Consider the following 24,382-nt stretch of genomic DNA (forward strand, 5'->3'; position numbering starts at 1 on the left):
TCATAATCGCTCAGATTTTCCTCATTAATGATTAACAACCGTTTATCAAGAATGTAATTAAAAACTTGAACTTAATTACATATTTCAACTCCAATGAATGCGATAGTAAAACCAATGTTTACGCATAATATTATTAAGTATAGTGAGGATATTATTAATAGCTTGTAAAATTATGTCATCGGCTCGTGTCGTGGCCTTCACATTGCGGTTTCACTGTTAAGGCGCCGATAGGAGTCATGTCATTTAAGTATTTTCATTGTTTTGTTTTGGTTTATTAATACGAATTATGTTATTTATTTATTTTGTTAAAGCCTCAATTATAGCACACACAAAACAATAGAATTCGAGATTCGAGATATTTTTACAAAACCGTAACAAAGAAAAAAATAAAACCTTGTTTACTTAAAAATAAAAGCGTGTCCGCGAGGCAAAAAGGTATCTCTCTCACATTCTCGATTCGGGGTTCCGGCTTCGATTCCCAGATGGGGCAGACGATAGTGTAAATTCACTTTGTGAATTTGTTCCCACTTTTACGCTTGGATCAATCAGCTTATTTATTTTTGATTGCTAGTATTCTTTACTTCCCATTCTTGGGTTTATTATGTATTCACTATTTATTTATAAATAAAAACGATTCTCCTCTTAAGCTTCAATAAAAATTACCATAAAGCCGATGATCTAAAACTTTACGATCGCGTAATTTATGTGTCCTTGAACATTATTATGTGACGTTGTGACGCCTAATATTATGTCATGATGTCACTGTGACTGTGACATGACAAACGACGCTCTAATGAGCACTTGTAAATGCCAACACTGGTATAACAAATCGTTACAAATCTCCAATTGGAAACGAAGTGGTTTGTTTACTGGTTTAATTTGTCGTTAACTGACTTGTCATTTGGAGAAAAATTTATTATCTGTTTGTCTTTTTTTGTATTGTACAAAAAAGTGATGTCATACTTTTATTTCTTTGTTTTGTACACCTGGCCTGCTATTATTTTTATTAATGTTACGTTATTACTGATTTTATGATAGTTTTCATTTTAAAAACAAGAAATGGAACATCTAGCTAAATGCTTACGTCAGTAAAAATACAGAAAATAAAAGTGTCTAAAAAAAATTATATGGTCGGCCATTAGCCTTAAAAACAGCTGTTTATTCCTAATTCAATTTCTACGACTGAAAATTCAGAAGAGCAACCAAAAACAAGCGCAAACGTACTTTGAAGTCCGATGACCCTTTTTAAATTCTAATCTGTGGTCCCTTCAGTCACCATTTAGGTATTTGTTTGCCAAATAAGCTATTGTTTATAGCAGATGGGGCTCTGGCGACAAAAGGCAATGCTTTAAGAATAAACAAGTACCTTCCTACCTAATGTTCGGTTTTGCGGAGAACGAAGTTAACTCAAATTGGAGAGAAAAGTACCTTCGAATTTTGGACTTTGTTTAAAAAAGAGAGAACATACAAACTGTTCGTATTATTTATTATTTAAAACAATCGAAAAAAGTCCCGCAAAATGCCGAAACGGTATAAAGAAATGCTCGCAAAACAAAGTTTATTTAATATACTACATGAGTTAACCTTAATTTACAAAGACTTTATTGCTATTTAAATTGCAGCAAGTAGAGTAAATAAATACCACTTAAATACATTTAAATCTCGTGTTTTTAGTATAAAAATAAATGAGATGGCTTTAGGCACTGGTCCAAAGCCGTAAACTCGTTGAAAAGTTTATCCACAGATTTATAAAACGCAAATTCGCGCCAATGAGGACATTGACTCACTGAATGAAAATAAAAAATAATTTATTTTGCGCATGAAGTGAAATAAATTAATTGTCATATTGTTGACTCACTGAATGAATATAAAAAATAATTAGGTAGATACCTACTTTGAGCGTAAGATAAATAAATTGTTACATGCGGGACGGTAACAACATTGTAGTATTTTGAGAACAACCAAAATAAATATGCTATTTTGGTGCATGGAATCCTCAATTGAAATCTATTTTCGTGTGTTGACGGAATTCTCTACTTGCATTAGTTGCATCACGCACAGTCATTTCGTATGTTTTCTTGCGAAGTTTTTTTGTAGAGTCACGTTATTATGATGCCATAAGGACTTTACTTGCATTATCTTTTATTTATTTAAGGAAATTTTTACCGCTGCTCCAATTAAAGGCTTAACTACTGTGATAATTAAAACACATGCGCTGCTTGCAACTCAAACAAAACACGCTATGTATACAATTCTGAGAATAAAATAATTTATTTTATGAAAATAGCTTCCTAATCACCACTTCTTCTTGACTTCTTGTGGTTTCTAACCTTCTGAAAATATCAAAAATATCATTTTGTTTAATACTTATTTAAGTAGAAGTTAGGTACTCGTAAATGCAGACGTGTTGGACTGGCTGACTCGTGATCCGAGGAACGAGGGTTCGATCCCCGCAGCTACGCTACGTAGTGAACCCACTCGTAATACTAGCATGTTTAGCTTATCACGATGGGTTAACAGGAATGTTATTAATTTTAAAATAAATATCCGCACAGACAGTAAGGTACGTGACTATAGGTGGCGCTACAATCATTCATTTATGTGATCTCAGTACGTTTATGGGATTATTTGCTCATACAATTTCGCACCTCGTGTATTTAAAGATACGCGGTTGTACAGGATACCTGCTAATTGGATGCTCAAGTTGAATGTAAACTGACTGAATCAGCTACCGATTTGTATGAAGTTTAAGTACAGTCAGCGTCAAATAGTTCGTGACACTCAGAGTGACCAAAAACACAGAATAAGTAATAGTACAGCCAAAAATGTACAACCTTATTTTCAATAGGCTAGTTTCCTTAAAAAAATTTTTTAGTCCGTCAATTTTAATATAAAAAAATATTGGACACGTATATTTTTAATTGTCAATCAGTTATAGTGCGTTGAAGTTTCGCGCGACGCCACAAAGTACTGCCAGGCCTGGCTCACTCCGCGCGGTACATCCGATAATTACCTACAGCGAAGCGCCCCGCCGGCGGGTATTATATCAGTCGAGTGTCACGCGCGCGCCCGTCAGGACGCTGGCGTGCGTTGTAGTACCTAATTCTATGATCGAAGTATTATTTAAAAATGGACATAAAGAGAAATAAATATTATTGTGCGGCGTTCGGGTGTTTAAATTCGAAAAGAAATCTACCGGATTTATCTTTTTTTTCGCTTCCCAAAGATGCTGAAAGGTATGTTGGCCATGTAGGTAATCAATAATTCTTAGGATAGTATAGGAACCTAACCTACCATGACTACTGCTCAGAATGCGTTCGTTCGTTTCAGCCAATTAATGACGTCCACTGCTGGACAAAGGCCTCTCCCAAGGTTTTCCATAATGAATGCGTACTTACCTACATACGTACCTCATTACAAATAAGTAGATTAATTATTTTTTTACTAGAAACTACTAGACAGCAACCCTAACAGCGTAAGAAGAGTTCAGAGGCACGCGATAGAAAGAGACAAAACTTGTAGGTGAATAAAATTGTAGGTACGTAGTGCTGTGCGAGCTGAATTCCACTGTATCGCGTCGTAGCAAGACTCGCATTTATTTAAATCGTCTTGCGGAGTAATCCTTCTGTACCTGTACTATTACTTATTCTGTGGTACTGCACTTTTACGCACTGACGTCACGGGCCTTTTCTTTAGAACTTTGGCACGCTTTATCTCTTTACATTTTCATTAGTTTTAAAAACTGAAAAATACGTGTCGAGTAGTTTTTGATAAGCTAAATGACGGATTAATTAAAGCTCTTGCTTTTTTACCCAGGAAACATCCCTATTGTGACAAAGACGTGTGGCGAACTTTTTGGCTACTTTGGATGTCATGAATTATTGACGCTGACTGTACCTACCTAATTCGTGGACATTCAAAATGCAATGTTTGAGAAGTAATTCGGGATTTTTGGAGTTTGTTTATTATTGCCAATAAGGTTATTTAAGGTTTTAATTTCCTAAAAATACATTACAGATTACGGACTTTGAGGATAATGTCGTATTTGCTTGGGTTTGCCTCTTTTTGGTCATTGTAGACATCCAAAATACTTAACAAACTTAACTTTAAAAGAGTAACTGTCAACAAACTGACGGTCAGAATCGGCTACCGATTTTTTGTTTGCGGTGCGGTTTAATGAACAATTGTGCACATATTATTATTAGGGACTTAAAATGCACTACATCACTCTTTGAGAATTATCTCCTTAAAGTAAATTATCTTCTAAATACTTAGAATTTCCCAGTATTTCTGGACGGTTGCTGTTTGTTTAAAAATTAAAAAAAAATCAAAATCAAATTGATTTATTTGCACTTACTTGATTACTCATTGTGCAAGCCAAATAAGTATTAATGTTCGCAAAATTAGTCATAGTCTTTTCGCGTAGGATGTAGGAGTAGGTACCTACAATGACATTTGCCATTCGTAATCAAAATTTAAAAAAAACCTCTAAACTAATTCGTATCTTCTATATTCTATTTTCTTTTTACTCGACTACGGAGAAGCGAAAAGGAAAGTTTAAGATTATTACAGTCCGTGACACTCAAGTAGCCAAAAAGTTCGCAACACGTTTTGTTATAATGAGGGCTATCGTTTTTGTACTTAACAGTTGGCACCCCTGGCAATTGACAGGACCTTACTCTACAGTGGCGCCATCTTGATGAGTGCAAATGCGATAGTCCTCCTACCACTTTAGCGCTCACAAGTTGGTGCCAATGTCTTCGCTACTAGCAAGTGACAGGACCTTACTCTACAGTGGCGCTAACTGGTGAGCGCTAAAACGATAGCCCTCAATGTGTCATGAACTATTTGAAGCTGACTGTACCTATGTCATGGAATATCAGGTTGATTCAAGCCTGCAATCAAGCTTAGCGACATTTAAGTAAATTAATAACATCTTTTTTCAAGGCAACCACATTATCATCGCGGGTGTCGGATTCTCTCCAGGAATCAGTTCCCGTGGGAAGAAAATAAACCGCACTCATGCGCAGTTCAAACTGCATTCCGTAATATTAACAGGTAAGTCATACAAATTAATTTAAAGTTTAATAATTATTAAGATAACAGCTTCGCGCTTATTTCTGTTCGTTGCCCACAAATTGATGTAAAAACTATTCATTTCTCATACATTATTTCAGTCATAGATATGCCCATCGCTGAAAATGGGCCTCCCCCAATGATTTCCTCTCTACCAGTTTAGTTCAGTTTAGTTTAAGTACCTACCAGTATTCACTGTATTGAAAATTTAATGCATGTCAATATCATCTCGTAGTAAGTTTAACTGCTTGAATTTATATTAGCTCTATGGAATGGACTTAGCCCGATGGCCGTGAAAAACATATTACGTATTTAAAAATATGTAAACACTTTGTAGTTATGAAAAAAACCCTTAAAAAAAGTAAAAGAAACTTACACCACGATGAATGAATGAATAAATAAATGTAGAAAGATTCTAAAATTATACGATACGTTCATTTTCATGATTCCGGAAATAGCTCGAACTCATTATCACTGTAACATCGGCCTTCTACGGGATTCGAACCCGAAACTACAGCTCTGTTACTTCACACGGTAGTCGTTTTGTATCTCCAGAAGTGCGCAAGCAAAACGCCATGAATTTATTAAGTTAGTAGGTATTTTAATAATGTATTGACAGATTTGTGAATCATATAATATCAAATCAATTAAATAGCAAATCTAAACCTTTGGATCTATTTTGATAAAATCTTAACACAATCTAACTGCGGCGTTAAATATTATTATGTTAACCAAACTTAATAACATTACTGTTTTATTACACCGCATTCTACTGTTAGAATGTCAGATGCCAGCGTCAGAACGTCATTCTGACGTCACTCGCGTCATACCAGCCAGCAACATAATGGTGCTCATACACTGGGTGCTTTAGCGTGAATAATGTGCTTAATTAAGCGAGCATTACAGATGTTACAGTACATACATACATAACGATACAAATAGTCCACTAATGAACGTTAGCCTCCTCTTCCTTCCAAGCTACGGGTATCCATCTCCACCAAAAATTTAAGACTACCCAATCTGGTGAAAATGAGTAGTAACTGGAGTGAATCGCACTCTATGCTGTCCAATCCAGTCCGCCTTATAAATAAATAAACATTGATGTGGTAGTGGTAGCTAACCACCACCTTACTTAGGTCTGTTGACATAACAGCAATGTTTATTTATTTATTGAGAATTCATACAGCGATACAAAGTGCTACCATAGAAGTGTTAACAACATTGTTGTGTTCCAGCAGTTAGAGGTAAGATAGCTAGTTCCTCTGTAGTTGAGGATGAAGGTGAAGGTGAAGCTCGCTTACACCTTATGGCTGATCATCCTTTTCCATCAGGTGAAATGCAGGCCAAGAGCTTCCTCGTTGTGGATAAAACAATCCAACAGTGGCAACATTAAATCTAGCCTTGCATTGTTACGTTACAGGCGAACGCTAAAGGTAGGTAAGCACCTTTAAAGGTGGTCATGCCTTAATATTATGCGCGCCGTGAGCTTTTGTCGTTTGGCAGTGGTCATTAGGGGACACTTTTCGCGTGAGATCATTCGGAATAAGGGCTTGTTCACTGAGACATCCCGTTTATTGCAGGAACTATTATTCGCAGGATTCCATTTGGAAGTAGGTATTACGTGTTAAATATTCACTTTCACATGAACATCTGGTTTGTCACAGTGTCCCGCAAAATACCGATTCAATAGACCGATCACCGATTCAACTGGAATTTTTAAAAAATGTGTGTTCACATGACAGTTATGCGGCATCCTGCAGTACTGAATCCAGCTAAACAGGATTTCTGTGGGAACAAGCCTTTATCTTACAATCAAACAAATACGACTGAATAACTTTGAGTTGGAGTCTTTGTGAAGAAGCCTTTTGATTGCAAAAACGTTAATGTTAAATATTACTGAGACAGTTTGACCTTTGACTCAGACGATTTTAACGTTGGTTTTGTATCTTAACTCATCTCATTCTTATACAAATTATTCTACAGTTTTATTCATAAAAAAGTTAGATACTATTGCTACTAAATCAGCAGACCCCCCACTAGATGGACCGACGATCTGGTGAAGGTCGCGGGAAGAACATCTGGATGCAGGCAGCGCAGGACCGGTGGTTGTGGAAATCCTTGGGGGAGGCTTTTGTCCAGCAGTGGACGTCATTTGGCTGAAAAGAACCAACGATTTTTCCTTAGCTACGCCCACATCCAAAATGGCCACAAGTGGAATCACATAATCAAACCAATATTTGATCAACTCGAGCGCCTGATGTATCGTACTACTTGACATTGATTGACTTAAAAGCCTATTTTTAGACGTTGCTATGGATGTAACAGATTTTTTTGTGTTAGAAATTGTGTAATATTTCCTAAGATATTTTTTGTCAGTTGGCTTTTGTAGAGCCTTTTTACACTCTGCTTAGCTCCAATAACAGGACTATCACTGTGTGTGCTATGAAGATCCGTCGCTTAGTTTTAAAATCAGAGTTTGGTTTCCGTGGCCATAAATCTGTGGCTAAGGCCCAGAACAGACGGTGAAACGCAACTGCAACGAAACGGCAACTTTCTGACGATTCTGATGAATGAAAATGAAACTGAAAGTTACAAACTGGTCGCGTCATGTGTGGTTTCTCAACGGACGCTATGGCAGAAACTTAGATGCAACTCAAAAGTAATTACTAGCAGTTGCAGTTTCGTTGCAGTTGCGTTTCACCGTCTGTTCTGGGCTTTATTAGTCAAGTCCCTTTTATTATTTTCGTGGTCATTTGACAATTTAGATAAACCACAGTACCTACTATAAACTACATATAACAACTATGTAGATGTGTGTATCTTTTCTTCGATTTAATAAGGTCTAAAAGGTAGTATCTAGTATAGGCTGACCATCGAAAAAGCTGTGAATATTCAACAGAAAATAATATTTACAATGAAAACAGGTGCGAGATAATTATTAGGTACGTGAAGCCATAAATATTTAAAAAAAATACACATTGTTTCAGAATACAGGTCTAGTGTCGGTTTCCACTAATTATACACAGATAAAAATAAGATTGTAATATGAATTAATAGTCACTTGTGCGAAGCCTCCTCCGGACGTTACAGATAGCTATAATTTTAGTAAATTACGAGATATTTATAGCGCCATATTTTACTAAAAATTATGGCTCACAGTGACTGTTTACAACTGATATTATTGAATAGGTTCTATAAAAAGGAAAAAAGAATGTGTAGTTTCTGTATGTTCGAATTTAAGGATACTGTGTAGTTCTCCTTGCAAAATTAACCCAAAAAATCGTACATTCCAGAAAAAGTCCAGACATTTTAGGAACACAATGAAATAATAAATTCCACCGCAGAACTCATTTGAATACGAAAATAAACTATTTCTTTTGAAGTTCAAATCTTTTTTAGCCAGCTTTTGTTCTCTCTAACCAAACCAAAGCGAACGAAGTCGCAGGCAAAAGCTATATTTCCCATACATAAACCTACTCGTAGATAATAACATGCTTAAAAAACTGCAGAAAAAAGCTTTCATAAGGATATTCAATTCTGCAAAAGTATTTCGTCCCGGTACAGTGTGTTTACCATTAGCTTACGTTAGGGCTTACGCACTATTCCAGTTACACAACAAAAAACATAACCCTCCTTCCGACAGTCGGTTAAAAACAAGCGCGTGCGCACCTACAGGCTAGCATTATAGCGGCTGCAGCCTTCTGATGTATGATGAATGATCGGTAAGTAATATCGATCGACGTACTGAATCACGGTTATTGTCGTCAGCCGTCACTAATAAAACAGCCTCGTGCTACATTTGTATTGTTTTCATGATATTTAATTAAAACATTTGATAAAATATGTAATATTTAAAATAAGTCGGTTGTGTATTTATAATTAGCTTTGCTCTCGAATTCTTCCGCTTAGATGTATCATAAAAATATGTTTAATTTTATTCTATTAGCATATTAAGTAAGTTAGTAAAGTTTCATCAAAATCCGTCCAATAGATTTTGCGTAAAAATAACAACAGATTTTCTTGTTTATAATGATGATAACTTTTAGTTTAGATTTATTAAGCAATTTCTTTCCATCAAATTATTGAAGTAGACAGCGTTTAAAAAGCGTAAATTCAAATTCAAAACGTTTATTTGCTAAAAACACTGTAATACAGGGTGACGTATTTCGTAGTAGTACCTACCTACTACGAAACACGATTTTTAAAACGCCTACTACGAAATACGGTTTTTAAAAACCTGTAAAATCTCTTTTTAAAAGCCTATTTGCAGAAATAAATGACTAACTAAAATCTTCGTAAGCTATCCATAATATGAGAAAATAACGTCAGTAAAAATGCGCGATTCCAAATGAGCGAACAGCAAAATAAAAATCAATGCGATTGTATTGTTTTGATAATATACGAGTCTGATGTCACGTCGTAAGTTCGACACGTTGCAGGTTACTTGTGAAATCGGACTCCTTGTAAAATTAGCTGAGTTATATAATATTAATAATGGTAACCATGGTCAGTGATAGTAAAGATTATTGTGTTACTCTACATTGTACCTAGTTATTAATTTGCAAGATCAAATCTGAGATCATCGTGTGGATTCTTTTGGTTGTTGAAGGAAGATATATTATTTTAGTATAACAAGTGTGATTTAGCTCTTTTTATTTTATTCAATTTAGTTATGTAGAGTAAATTAATTAAATCACACCAAGCGAGAACTGGTATCACGTTGTGATCGCTTAGCCTCGACTTTTAGTTGGCCGATAGTTGGGCCAGATTCTAATTTGTATGAAGAATCGGAAGATACCAAATCGGTGTAATGTGCGCACTTTCATATCATCTCCATACTGATCAACAGACCGACTCAACTATCGGCCAACTAAAAGTCGGTGGTCTACGCCTAGGCAGGCTGAGCTGTACCAACTAACTTTGACCATAACTATGTATAACGATAGCCGGTATTTTTTGTATGGAGTTTGACAGATTTTTGACGATCTTAGAGCTTTTTAAACAATACCTAGCCCTACTATTATTGTAGTGCTAAGAAATCCATGGTATGCGTCGTAAGAATCCATGGTATGAATCTTCACTAAACTATGTATTAAAGGTGTTGTATTGCTGATGGAAATCCTTCAAAGGTCTTACAATCTGTCTCTACTCGTAATTCTCCCAATGTTCGACTTTCTTAGAGCAATGGTAATAAAGAAGTATGAGTCACTCAGTGCCTTATTACCCTCAATAAGCAGGTGCAACAGTAAAACTTATATTTAGACACACAAACAAATGCCTGAGTCAATACATCAGCTGCGACACAATAAATTACTTCAAATGCGTCGTTTTGTTCGAAACTGGTTTATTGTGAATCTTTTGTTTTTTTATGCCAACGGCCGATTGCTTTTAGCATTCTTTAAATATCTAATGCTGATTCTCGTTTAGAATGGTAAAAATCTTTTCTAGACATTCGGTCGTCTAGAAAAATGTTTAAACATCTTATTATGTAAGTTGGTATCTCTCACATAGATACAGATTGAACTGGTAGAGAACTCAGTTACGATACATAGCGCAAGGTCGCGGGTTCGACCCCCGCATTACGAGTACGAGTATACCTACAAAATATTTGTGTGCTTAAAATATCTCTGTTTGTAAAGTATTGTTTTGGGTGTTTTTATAGAAGGTAGGTAAGTGGTTAAACAATTAAATCAAGTACATACCACTGTGGCTTCAAGTTAAATGACAAAAAGGCTAAAATAACTGAAAAAGGCTTTCAAAATTTGTTGGTAAAGAGTAGTATGGATAGATAGATGTAGTCCGTTAAATACCTACCAATCATTCTAATCTATTAATAGGTATTAAGAAAAGAAGTACAACGCAAAGAAGACTAATGCCCGTTTTCACCATCAATCCCTAATTTTTAAGTGACCCCTATGGTAACACATAACAGATTTTTTTTTCATAGGCGTCACTCAAAAATTAGGGATTGATGGTGAAAACGGGCATAAATCTACAAGATTTTAAAAGAGGAATAAAATCTACTGAATTTGAAAAACATCAAATTGAAAATGTTGACTGTGTCTTGTCCATCATATCAAAATGTCACGAGTGCCTTCGAAGCTAAGTTTATGATTATATCATGACTATTATGAGCACTTCATGAAACTTTGTACGTTTTTGTGAAAAATAAACAATAATTTTGAAACACTGAATATATAAATACCACAACAAACTTGAACTTTGAACTCTGAATTCATATTTATAAACAACTTGACGGAAAAATATTTGCTTACATAAAAATTTTAACAGAAAATACATAATTTCAATACTACCTTGAATTGTACACGAGTCAAGTGACACAAGTCATCACTCCAGTATTTTAGTGATTCACTTGCAATCAAATCGAGGTTTTGCTTGATATTATGATAATGATGATGATGTAATGATAAAATAATGCCAAAGTATATTGTGGACTAGCTTTTGCTCGCGGCTTCACCCGCGTGAAATTAAGTTACACATAAATCGTCATAAATTATAGCCTATATGTTATTCTGGGTTTTAAACAATAATACTGTGAAGTTTCAACAAAACCCGTTCAGTAGTTTTTGCGTGAAAGAGTAACAAACATCCAGACATCCAAACTTTCGCATTTATAAATTAGTAGGATGATTACCTAAGTATGAAATAAGTAAGTATCGTCATGGAAGTCCTTGGGGAAGGCCTTTGTCCAGCAGTGGACGTCATTTGGCTGAAACGAACGAAGTATGAAATACGTGAAGGAAGTTTACTACGTTCATATCGTGTGGGTCGTAAAATCTGAGGTCAACCCTGGTGATAAACATAATGACACCATTAGTGAAAAGACGTAAAGGACCGATTGTTTAAAATCTTGAAAATGCTCTTCAAACTGAGGATTGATTTTCCATTGCTTCAGAGGAACTGGATCAGTCCAGTTGGGAGTAAGTTCTATCAGACTTCGAACTGAGAGAGTCCAACTCACTAGGTACTCATTGATTGGCCGTTCGTTCGTTCGTTTCAAATGACGCCCACTGCTGGACATAGGCCTCCCTCAAGGACTGCCACAACGACCGGTCTTACACAGCCCGCATCCAGGCACCTCCCGCGACCCTCACCAGACCGTCGGTCTACCTGTCCACATTACGTCATGTCCGTATTCGGTCCGGCATGGATTGGTCATTGAAGAACATTATCTACTACGCACATCGCACATCTAAATAAAATTTTGTTTTTCAGTAATAAAATTATGACTACGGCATAGAATTCTGAAATCCATATAAATATCTGAACACGTGGACAAAACACCAGAAACAACATAAAATGGATCGTCGTGTCCCAAAATAACAAACAATAAATCCGACACTAAAGGTGCCAAATATGTTACGCGGTCGCTACGACTATGTACAGTCAGCGCCAAATAGTTCGTGACACCCAAAGTGGCCAAAAAGTGGACAACACAACCTTATTCCACTGAGGGCTATCGTTTTAGCGCTCACCAGTTAGCGCCACTGTAGAGTAAGGTTCTGTCACTTGCTAGCAGCGAAGACAGTGGCACCAACTGGTGAGCGCGAAAGTGGTAGGAGGACTATCGCATTTGCACTCATCAAGATGGCGCCACTGTAGAGTAAGGTCCTGTCAATCGCCAGGGGTGCCAACTGTTAAGTATAAAAACGATAGCCCTCATTGTAACAAAGACGTGCTGCGAACTTATTGGCCACTTTGGGTGTCCCGAACTATTTGACGCCGACCGTACGTCGTTTTAGACTATCACTCGTGCATAAATATTTATGGGTTAACTCATAATTTTGCAGTTAACACACTGAAATAATATTTTAACTCCTAACGGGGTTTAGACTCTACACATGAGAACCGGCGACTTGGCGACTCCTGTCAATTTTATCGGTAGGTAAACATGTAAAAGCGCTTTTTAAAAGCTTATTTGCAGAAAATAAATAACTTTTATTCACATCAAAATAAGAATCAATTAGATAAAGTAACATTTGTGGCAGTTTTGTTTCCGAAATCGTTTCGCACTTGCTTTTTGTAGCTTTTCACAGAGCGAAGTGGTAAACTTCGCTCCATTTTCCAAAAGAAAACTACGCGGCCTGCGCAACAGAGCTTATAGTCCAGTCAAATTAGACATGAACCCTGCAATAATTCGCATACAGCTGAAAATTGGTACGAATATTCGGAGCACCATTATGAATTAACTGTGAAAAGTCCCCATCGATCCGACATGTGCTAAAAAAAAATTCTATGTCAAAGTTAAAAAAAATACGGGTTTTTGCGATTTTCAGCCAAACAGTAAGTTTTATCACAAAAATATGTATGACAAGGTTTAAGACCATACAATTATCTATCAAAATTGTCTATACACTTTCAGAAAATCCAGGTTATAATAATTCGCATATAGCTGAAAATTTGTGTGAATGTTGAGAACACCATCCTTAATGAAATGTCAAAAGTCCCCGGCGATCCGTCATTTGAAAAAAAAAAATTACGAAGTCCAAGTTTTTTGCATTTTTCCGCCAAACAGTAAACTTATCATAAGAAATGATAAGAAATAGTAGTAGATCATAAAATTATCTATTAAAAGTGTCTTTGCCCCTTTTTCCTAAGAGTCACCGTTTATGTGGTAACGATGCAAAAAGTTGAAGAATTCGCATTCTGTTAACTACTCCACAAGTCCACAACTTCAACTCTATTAAAATAGTTTTGAATTGAACAGAATAACAAATACATCTTAAAAAAGGCCTACTGGGGAAACCTGGTAAAAAAAATGCGCCAAATAACCATCATAGGTGTTGTGGAAACATGTTCATATAACGAGAACATCTTAACTAACTTTTTGATTCGTTCTATCTCATATAATCGGTGACTCTTAGGAAAAAGGGGTAAAAATATTTTTTATGGATAATTTTATGATCTACTATTATTTTTTATCTATTTTTATGATAAGTTTACTACTTGGCCAAAAAATGCAAAAAACTTGGGAATTCGAAAACTTTTTTTTTTCAATGACAGATCGTCGCGTCGGGGACTTCTGACATTTCATTTAGGATGGTGTTCTCAACATTCACACAAATTTTCAGCTCTATGCGAATTATTATAACCTGGACTGTCTTACTTGGTCGGGCTAAAAGAGTGACCATAGAGTTACAAGTAGAGTAGTGACGTGTGCATATAAGAGCTCTTAAATATAATAAACACGAAAACTTCGTATCTTAGAACCTCACGGTGCAGTCCTTCGTCAAAGTTGCACCCATTTTTCGATAATTAAAGATGACAGACGACATTGAGGTTGATCATTTTATATTCGACGTCGACAACACATCATGATACAATGCTGAGTCGAGGCACGAGGCGAAATCACATTGGATTTATGTGTAAGACCGTTATGAAGAAAACACTTTTTTGACTCTTCGGATCATCGAATCTCAGAAACGCTGACTCTTAGGAGAAAGTGTATAGACAATTTTGATAGATAATTGTATGGTCTTAAACCTTGTCACACATATTTTTGTGATAAAACTTACCGTTTAGCTGAAAATCTCAAAAACCCGTATTTTTTAAGTTTGACCTTGAATTTTTTTTTTAGCACATGTCGGATCGATGGGGACTTTTCACAGTTAATTCATAATGGTGCTCCGAACATTCGTACCAATTTTCAGCTGTATGCGAATTAATGCAGGGTTCATGTCTAATTTGACTGGACTATTAGTGGAGAAGAAAGGTACTGAAACCTGAAAACCTCAGGACTAAGCTAAATATGCTTGTGTTACGAGTGGGCTAACCATAGTCGAGTATATCCTCACCACAAATAGTCGATTAGCCTCACCACAATAATTGAGTGGCATCGGGGTTACAACCCGCGTTCCTCGGATGTTGAGTCGGTTATTCCACACCATTCACCGTTCGGCTCATCATCATCATCGTTTCAGCCACAGGACGTCCACTGCTGAACATAGGCCTCCCCCAATGACTTCCACATCGCACGGTTGGTAGCGGCCCGGTAGATGCAGGCCGTTATCGTTCGGCTAATAGTAGCTTAAATTGCTAAAGCAATGTAACGATTATATACAAATTGTGTAACAACATCTACAAATGTTACAATAATTTATTAATCGCTATTCGAACATCCACTAGTTATTCCACGGTATGGCGTCGCGCCAGCGGAATGGGCGATAGTTGATAGGGCTGTGCTCTACCAAAAAATGTATTTTAGCCCGTGAAATCACTTGACATTTGAGATAAAGTTTCACAAAAGTCAAACTAATAATAGAGTGATTACAGTGGGCATTTTGGCTAATGACCTGCCCTGATCTGTAATTACAATTTTCGGATTGTGGTTCGAATGATAAAGCGGCAATACAAATACTGGTCATTAATACACTTAGGTGATGTTTTAAATAAACAACTTGAAAAAATCGAACTGCCTAAGGCGGGACTCGAACCCCTTGCCGACCTTCCGCTTGCTGGGAAACTGCTCTTCCAACTGAGCTACTTAGACACTGGATTTTATATTTTTTCAAGTTGTTTATTTAAAATTTAGTTTGAGAAACGACTCTATTCGCTAAGCATTTTAATTACTTAGGGGATGGTTATTATAGGCTAATCTCACACCAGGATACGGAATTTTATAAATTCTTAATTCAAAGAATCCATCTATCATTGAATCTTTGAATAAAGGCTATAAAGTCTTGTAAGTAAAAAAACATACAAATGACACATCACAACATATAAAAAAATACATGCAAAATGCACAAAATTGCAGACAAGGACGCACATTTTTATTATAAACGTCATTCGTGCCCGTTAGAAAAGGTCTCCAGTCAGGCCACTCAATCATCAGGCTATTCATAGAGCCACAGAAAAGAATTTTGATGATTCATAGCTGCATCATCTAGTATTTAGGTAAATAAAAACTGAGCTATTGGCAGCCCTCGTGCGCACCTGGGTTCGAAAATAAACACTGCATCATTGTACAAGATCACGCCCTCTAAAATGGTGGGTTACAATACAATTCTACTGCAATGCATTGTAATGAACAGTAAACAAACAATATCAATCAGTTTCATTGATTTATTGCGATTTTCAACTGCTTGCTACAATCATGGATTTTCATTATCATCATCATCATCATCATCATCATCATCATCATCTCAGCCATAGGAGGTCCACTGCTGAACATAGGCCTCCCCCAATGACTTCCACATCGCATGGTTGGTAGCGGCCTGCATCCAGCGCCTTCCTGCTACCTTTATCAGGTCGTCGGTCCACCTTGTGGGCGGACGTCCCACGCTGCGTTTTCCGGTACGTGGCCTCCACTCCAGAACCTTGCTGCCCCATCGGCCGTCAGTTCTGCGTACTATGTGCCCTGCCCATTGCCACTTCAGCTTGCTAATCCGTCAGGCTATGTCAGTGACTTTAGTTCGTTTACGGATCTCATCATTTCTGATTTGATCTCGTAAAGAAACACCGAGCAATGAGCATAGCCCTTTCCATAGCACGCTGTGCAACTTTGAGCTTCTTTATGAGGCCTATTAGTGAGAAGCCACGTTTCGGAGCCGTATGTCATCACATATGGTAGGTAACACACAGTACACACTGATTATAGACTTTCGGCTTGAGGCATGGCATTGAGTTATTTTGGACGAAAAGATGCTATGCAAAAAAAAACATGGCGCGCTAACATCCCGCCATGAAGTCCAATAAAGAAAAGTTTAAATTCTTTTTTTATTTTCATGAAACAATTGTATGACTGCTGCTGTGGCAAACCAAACTCGTTACTTTTTTCTTGTTTTTAAATGTGACGTAGGAATATTATCTTTTTTATGTAATGTGTCAATGTACATAACTACTTGCAAATTTTTATTACCTAAATTACCTACTGCAGACTCATGTAGCTACACCAATAAATTAACAAAATGTCTAGACAAGAGATCGCCTAACAAATCTGGCCTAAATTAAAGAAAGTGATAGATAACACGAATAAATCAACCCCGTATTCGGTGATCGATCAAAAATGAACGCAACTGTGTCACAGTAATAAAAGTAAACAAAATATTTTAATAGATCCAAGGCTGAATCCATTGGGTTCGAAGAATTGGTTATCATGCGACAGAGTTTTGTAATAGACTTACTCGCTCTGTAGGCCTAGACTGCGAGCCGCGAAAATTTTTATCGGTGTTACGCGATAAGCCCATACATTTGTCGTCTAAAATCATCGATAAGATTTTATGACCTCATATATACTTTATGACCTCGCTCACATATTTTAAACTAAACTAAACTACAACGAACTAAAGTCGCTGACATAGCCCGACGGATTAGCAAGCTGAAGTGGCAATGGGCAGGGCACATAGTACGCAGAACTGACGGCCGATGGGGCAGCAAGGTTCTGGAGTGGAGGCCGCGTACCGGAAAACGCAGCGTGGGACGTCCACCCACAAGGTGGACCGACGACATCATAAAGGTAGCAGGAAGGCGCTGGACGCAGGCCGCTACCAACCGGGTAACATGGAAAGCATTGGGGGAGGCCTATGTTCAGCAGTGGACGTCCTATGGCTGAGATGATGATGATGATGATGATGACATATTTTATGCATCCTAGCCCGGCTGGAAGAGCGTTAGACAGAGCAGCTGTAGACAAAGATGCAAGCTTTATCGATCAAAATAAGTAGCTGAGACAAAACGATTGCTGATAATGGAATCTTTCTTAATTATGTTACTTTGCTCTAAGCATTGGCGAGAACAAAAGAAGTGTTTTTTATTCTATAAAGACGACGAAACGCTACAAGTCGTTTGTTAACTCACATATTTACAATAGGAAATACAGGTGAAGTTTTCGTGTAACTTTTTAGAGTATTTAAATGAAAGATACAGCAGAGGGCTTAATGTGAGTTTACATTATAGTGAGCGCGTAAAAAAATGTCATTAAATGTATGACGGATTGTACAGCGCTCCTAGCGGAAAGATTCAAGAACTAAAATTTTCATACATTTTTTTTAAAGCGCTCACTAGTGAGGACGTTAAGATTCAAACTCACACTCAGCCCTCTGAAGTCTAACTTTTTTTAAGACAGGCTGTAAATGTAGTCTATCTTTGGAAAAATATTATGTACTCAAGTGAATCATGATGCTCCTTTTTCTGACCCTTCAGGACCATGGCACACTTATACCTTTAACTCGAATCATAAATATGTCAACCTGAAAACTGGGTCGAAAACAAAATTTCAATGTAAACGTAAAACGAAACGACGCTATTTATAATTATCATTATTTATCGTACATTCTTACGTGACATGTCTTTGCTAGTGAATTATTGTCGCGTTGCCGAAAACACATACAAATTCAGGTCAAACCATTCCATTGACCTTGCTCTAAAGAAATACATGAGATGAATCGTAAATATTGTGTTTTTTTTCTCTTGAAAGTGTATCAATGATGCTGCTATAATCATTGTAATGCCAAATATGCGTTTAAGACTATGGGCAGCTAATAACCAATTACAGTCCATTTATAGTCGATATCTACTTAAATCAATCACATCACACAGTTCAACGCCATCTATTGCCCAACACGTGCAACTAACGCCCAAAATACCGAAACAGCGCCATCTATTATCATATGTCTTAACTACTTTCTACTCACCAGGTGTTGCAGTCTTTCATCGTGGTATCGGCGCCTTCCAGTGGGAAGTAGGTCTTCCCATTCATCTTGCAAGACTCTTGGAGCGGTTGCGGTGGTGGTGTGGGCTTGATCCCAAGACACACTTCCTCGTAGTCCGGACAGCAATCGTCGGGCGACGAGGTCCTGTTGCAGAACTGGTCGCAGTAGCAGAGAGTGTCTGTAAAGAAGTATTCACTATAGTTAATGGTTCTATTAAAAAATTAGAAAATACACATAATAGACAAAGATGAGTACTAGGAAATTCTGTACCGACCGGGACCTGGGCTCAGCATTTATCGTAACTTGCTCGCAAAGGGACTGAAAGGGATATGTCAAGACGCTGGTCTTCTGTTGTTGATCGTCCCTTGTTGGTTGACACCGCCATACATTTAAGTAAATACATTTAATGCGACACACTAAGTAACTTTGAATACAGCAAACATTAATTTTGTGCCCCATCTGTGACTCAAACCCAGGTCTACCGAATTAACAGAGTCCATTGTCACCACTCACACAGACATTATTTACCTCGTATCAGCAGGTTACGAAACTGGCTCAGACGGCTTACGCATTCGTTTGCTTTAGGATCGAGCAAGGTCACCTCAGCTGAACTAGAAAACAGCTGATAATGTGCTCGTTTCCGAGATTCTAGATAATAATGTTGCCTTCCTTTAAGCACCACTATGAGTTAACTGCGTACCTGGCACTGTGACGTCACATCGACGCTCTGGTATGGAACGGGACGAATTCGGGGAGGTGCGGGTGAGTGCAAGGGAGAGTCGCATTCCAGCTAGGTGCGCAGTAACTTGACCGGGTCGTATTACGAGTAATAATAAGTTTTACCAAGAAAATAAAAAAAATAAAGTTCTCTTTCTTCGACGAAAAATTGGTGGGGCGCGTCTTCGTGGATAAAACGATATTATCTGTGGCGGGCACACGAGCGGTGCGGCCCCCAAACCCGTCCCCCGGACACGGCCTGAGCCGAGGTCCGAGCCTACCGTGGCGCCCTCAGACCGCATCCGTAGTCCCCTCGATCGGGCCCAATAGAGTGAGCCCGCCGTAGGCTGGACTTTGATCCAACAGCATCGTGGGCAATCACCTAGTTGGGTTCGCCACTGATCGGTGAAGCTGGAAAAGCTCTTACAGGACCAGCTCGCGTCCCTTAAAAAAACAGGTGCTATGAAATCTTTGCGGTACGGCGCCGCAACGCATCGTGTGCTTTGGCTCTAAGGATCCATCCTACTTTTCCCACAGCTGGACTCACCAAGTATCCTGTGAGAGCAGGCATCCTGCCGGTTGTCGCAGCACTGCTGCCTTCCCGGAGTCCCGCAGTACGGTCCCGGGGGAAGGTCGTTTCCCCGATACGCCACCACTGCGCCCAGCGCCACGCATAGCATCAAGAAGTATATACTGGAACAAGGATAAATAAATAAATTAATAAACATATCACAAAAAAAATTGCAAGTGGTAATCATTGGGGGAGGCCTATGTTCAGCAGTTGACGTCCTGTGGCTGAAATGATGATGATGTCAGCAAAAACAAAAATAGTTAAGAGCTCTTTTTAGGACATCCCGTTCGCAGGATCCCGTTTTTAGTGTACATTTTAATAAAAACATTCACACGAACATCTTTTTTGCAGTAACCCGCAAAATACCGATCCGTTCGAATTTGATTCGGTTTTGTCATTAACTGGACTCATACTTCAATAGAATTTTATTGAAACTGGCTCTACCTAGATTCTTTTCGTCTCTCCCAGCCAGAACACGCGTCTGGCTATTAAATTACAAACTGTTCAAGATAACGTTTTAAAACCTATTTGCGACTTTTATTGTAACCTTATCATCATACAATTTATTTGAAATTTTTCAAACAAAAAGCTAAAACCGACGGCCGACGACATCATAAAGGTAGCAGGAACGCGCTTGGTGCAGGCCGCTACCAACCGGGCAATATGGAAATCGTTGAGGGAGGCCTATGTTCAGCAGTGGACGTCCTATGGCTGAAATGATGATGATGAAGTTAAAATCTTTTAACTTACACAATTTCCACAAAGAACCCACTAAACACTGTGGCATTTTATAGTTGTTATAGGAGCTAAGTTACCGGCTGTTCCTACGACCATAAACTAGTATTAGAGCAGAGCCTATTAAGAAATGCATAACTTAAAATAATAGGCAGTTCGATAACAAACCTCGGTACAGGAGGGCGACTTTCACAAAACAATTATTGGCTAGTGAGAACACTTTGTGTTATCTAGCAGTGGTTTATGTTGTCGTTAAACTTGGATCAAAGATTAAGCACGTCAGAATCAGAAGGGCAAGTGCTTACACCTTTATCTTTGACGCATATACTCGTAACTACTGAATAATGCCTATGCAATTAAAATAGGGAACTCAAATCTCAACGCGATATTTTATATGAGTTACATATTTTTATGTTGTATGTTAGTTTTATATGGGTCAAGCCGTGAGTAGGTACGTGTAACTAATAAAAAAAAATCTCTTATTTTAGTTGAAATGAAACGCGAAAGTTTAAAATCTTATAGCCTACGCAAGTGCTCTATAGTGCTATGTCAATTGAATAAAGAGGCGCATAGAAACGTTTTTGTTATTTTTAAAATAATCACGTCATTTCACAAACTTAGCAAATGCGTAAATATTATAGTAGAATTGTAGGTAAAGGTCGTTTCTTTGCAGATGTTATCAACTTTAAATTGTTTTGTGAACTTGATAAAAAGTAGGTTAAACACACGCAACTTGCAAGGTAGGCGAATGATAAGATAAAAAACAACTAATTGTTTCGTTACTCGTGTGCAGAGATTTTCGTGTATTTCCTTGTACAGCAGGGTTTATGAATAGTAAGTGAAAATGTGGGCAGCGCAGGACCAATCGTTGTGGAAAGCTTTGAAGGAGGCATTTTTTCAGCTGTGGACATCATTTGGCTGAAACGAACTAACGAAAGAAGTGAAAAATCAAGTAAATGTCTGGTGACATTCCTCAATTTCTTAAAGTATTATTTACTCTGTCAATTTCGCAAAAGTTTCGACAAAAAAGGGACAAAAACTCTACATGTTTCCAAATAAAATAAAAATTAAACATACACTTAGCATGAAACCAAATGTTATTGATGTTCAGTTCATATCTAACTAGTTTAGTGTAAACTTAAAAATAAAATTAGGAAAACACCTATAAATAAAATAGGCTTACGTCCAAAAACTAGGTGAAATGATCATTAAAGCAAATTCGCGTGCGAATTGGATTGTGATGATTCGATATTACGCGTTCAGATGTATTTATACGGCGATTTCGCATCGAATGCGAATAAAGTGATTTAAATAAAAACAAACCGAGTGACGCGTCTGGCGATACCTACTCTCTGCGTACATTGACCCACTTGGCTTCGCGCCGATAAGAAGTTTTGATTACATTTCGCAGATTTACGGCAGATTACAAACTCTTTGCGAATATTTATTGGTGCGTTCACTTTCTTTTATTTTTAACGATCTATTTTACGATTGAGAACATCGCGGTGTTCATTCATTTGTTTCATCTGTTGATTCACTAACAGCTGGCAGTATTGTTTCATTGCATTACTTACTTATGTTGTAAATAAGATGGACTTCTCAACCCGTCTGGCTAGCGTGGGAAGTGTAGACCATAGGCAGGTATTAGTAGGACTTATAATTTAGTAGAGAAGATCGTTCTCTTGCAGTCATCATCATCATCATTTCAGCCATAGGACGTCCACTGCTGAACATAGATCTCCCCCAACGATTTCCATGTTGACCGGTTGGTAGCGGCCTGCGTCCAGCGCCTTCCTGCTACCTTTATGATGTCGTCAGTCCACCTTTGTAGGTGGATCTCTTGCAGTAGAGTTTAAAAATAATGATCTGATGATTATTATAATCCAGTTTTCCCTTTGTTTTTACTTTACAGTTAAAGAAAAAGCGATCAAAAACTAAATAGGTTACTCGCCATTTTCTTTTTTCAAATAAACTGTAATGTACGCGTAGGTAATGTAATATTTAAACACAATATGCGTATTTATAATAATATCTGGGAATTGTAACAGATGTTAATTTCTAGCACTGTCAAGTAGGTCAGATATGACAGAATTATTAAGTTTTGCGAAGGACATTAGTGGAAGTGGGCCGCGAAGTATTTTAATTGAAAATACAAAAATACCTATGAGAAGCAAAAATAACATTTTCTTAGGTAGGTACCTAATTATTTTTAAGATTAGCTTCGCTCGCGTAAAATGTTGACAGAAAAACTTTGTTGCGTGCGTTTCTGATTCAAAAACGGGGCTAAAATTATCCCATGATCTTTCCCGAAACTATTATTATTATTTGTATGTATATTTTATGCAGTATAGGTTAGTGTTCGTGACTCCCACCACTCGGCATGGGGCACACTGAAAACCAGCGTCGTGGTCTCCCTCACCGGGGGCCACGGCATATGCTGAGTGGGGTTATTCCGTATTCGACCCACGACAACTCAACCCACTCATTATTTTTTCCTTACTCAACCCAATTTTGTTCCTTACTCTACCCACAACCAATTTTTAATTTTATGTTCCTTATTCACCCCAAAAACATTCCTAGCTCAACCCATTTTAAAACCACTTAAAAAATATAAGATTTTTATGTACGGTCAGAATAAAAATATATTTTTTAGAAATTTAAGCTCAGTTAACTTTTGTGTTAAGATCATTCTATTAAATAAAACTGCAGGAGTTCTGATACAATAATATATTTGAAAAACGTTTTTCACAAAAGGACACAAATCAAATAATGACTAATTAGAATCTACTATAAATCCACTATAAATCTACTATAAATCAAACGACTGTGATTTTTTATTAAATCAGTATAACCAAGCTATGGCGTATAATTTTTTCCCCAGACACTTGTTCATGAATGTACAAATATTTCAAATAATACAATGTATTTTTTTTCAAGCGGTATGAGATGACATAATAAAAATAATAAAGTATTCATGTGGACAGCTAATCCCGCAGTATAAGTTTTGAGCCTCTTAATTTGTTTATGAATTTACCTTAAAATAAAATTAAATCTTTGATATATTTTAGTTAATCAACATACTCATATCTATCATTTTTTCATGTAGGTGATGTTTTTTTTTTTATTTAATTATAAATAAATGTACATACTAGTATGTATTTATCATTATTAAATTTCTGAAAATACAGTAAAAGTTGTTTTGCTATCCATACTTATTTTTGGTATATTTACTTTGGGTTTAGTAAGGAATGCATTTGGGTAGAATAACGAAATTATGTAATGGGTTGAGCTAGGAATACTAATTTGGGATGAGTGAAGAAATGGGTTGAGTTGTCATGGGTCGAATACGGAAGGAATAACCCGCTGAGTGGTCCCATTGCGATAGGCATCGCTGTGCGACCAGGGTGGCACTGCTCAGTTTACTTTCTCTTCCATTGTATGTTTTATGTCACCTCTGTGTTATTTGCTTTTTTTTTATTTACCTCTTTTGTCTTTTGTGATGTCCATGGCAATAAATGTTTCTTTCTTTCTTTCAAACTCACTAGGTAGCTATACTACCTCTATGCCTTAAATCAAAATTGGTTTAGGTTGTTTAGACGTGAAGGCGTTACAG

At 37.2% G+C, this 24,382-nt stretch overlaps 2 protein-coding genes across 2 annotated transcripts in view; one reads left to right on the plus strand and one right to left on the minus strand.

The window, feature by feature from the left end:
* LOC135082867 (dual specificity protein phosphatase 23-like) overlaps positions 1-24,382 on the plus strand; it is a 239,321-nt gene that overhangs the window by 94,201 nt on the left and 120,738 nt on the right. The gene's annotated exons all lie outside the window — the stretch shown is intronic.
* The window catches only part of LOC135082755 (tubulointerstitial nephritis antigen-like), a 62,084-nt gene that overhangs the window by 18,531 nt on the left and 19,171 nt on the right, over positions 1-24,382 (minus strand). The window contains exons 2-3 of the mRNA XM_063977521.1: positions 20,011-20,156; positions 18,729-18,924 (exon numbers count right to left, since the gene is read on the minus strand). Of these exons, the coding sequence (XP_063833591.1) occupies positions 18,729-18,924; positions 20,011-20,156 (342 nt within the window). The remainder of the gene's footprint in view (positions 1-18,728; positions 18,925-20,010; positions 20,157-24,382) is intronic.

This window comes from Ostrinia nubilalis, chromosome 22, assembly GCF_963855985.1.
Source record: "Ostrinia nubilalis chromosome 22, ilOstNubi1.1, whole genome shotgun sequence".
Classification (NCBI taxonomy): domain Eukaryota; kingdom Metazoa; phylum Arthropoda; class Insecta; order Lepidoptera; family Crambidae; genus Ostrinia; species Ostrinia nubilalis.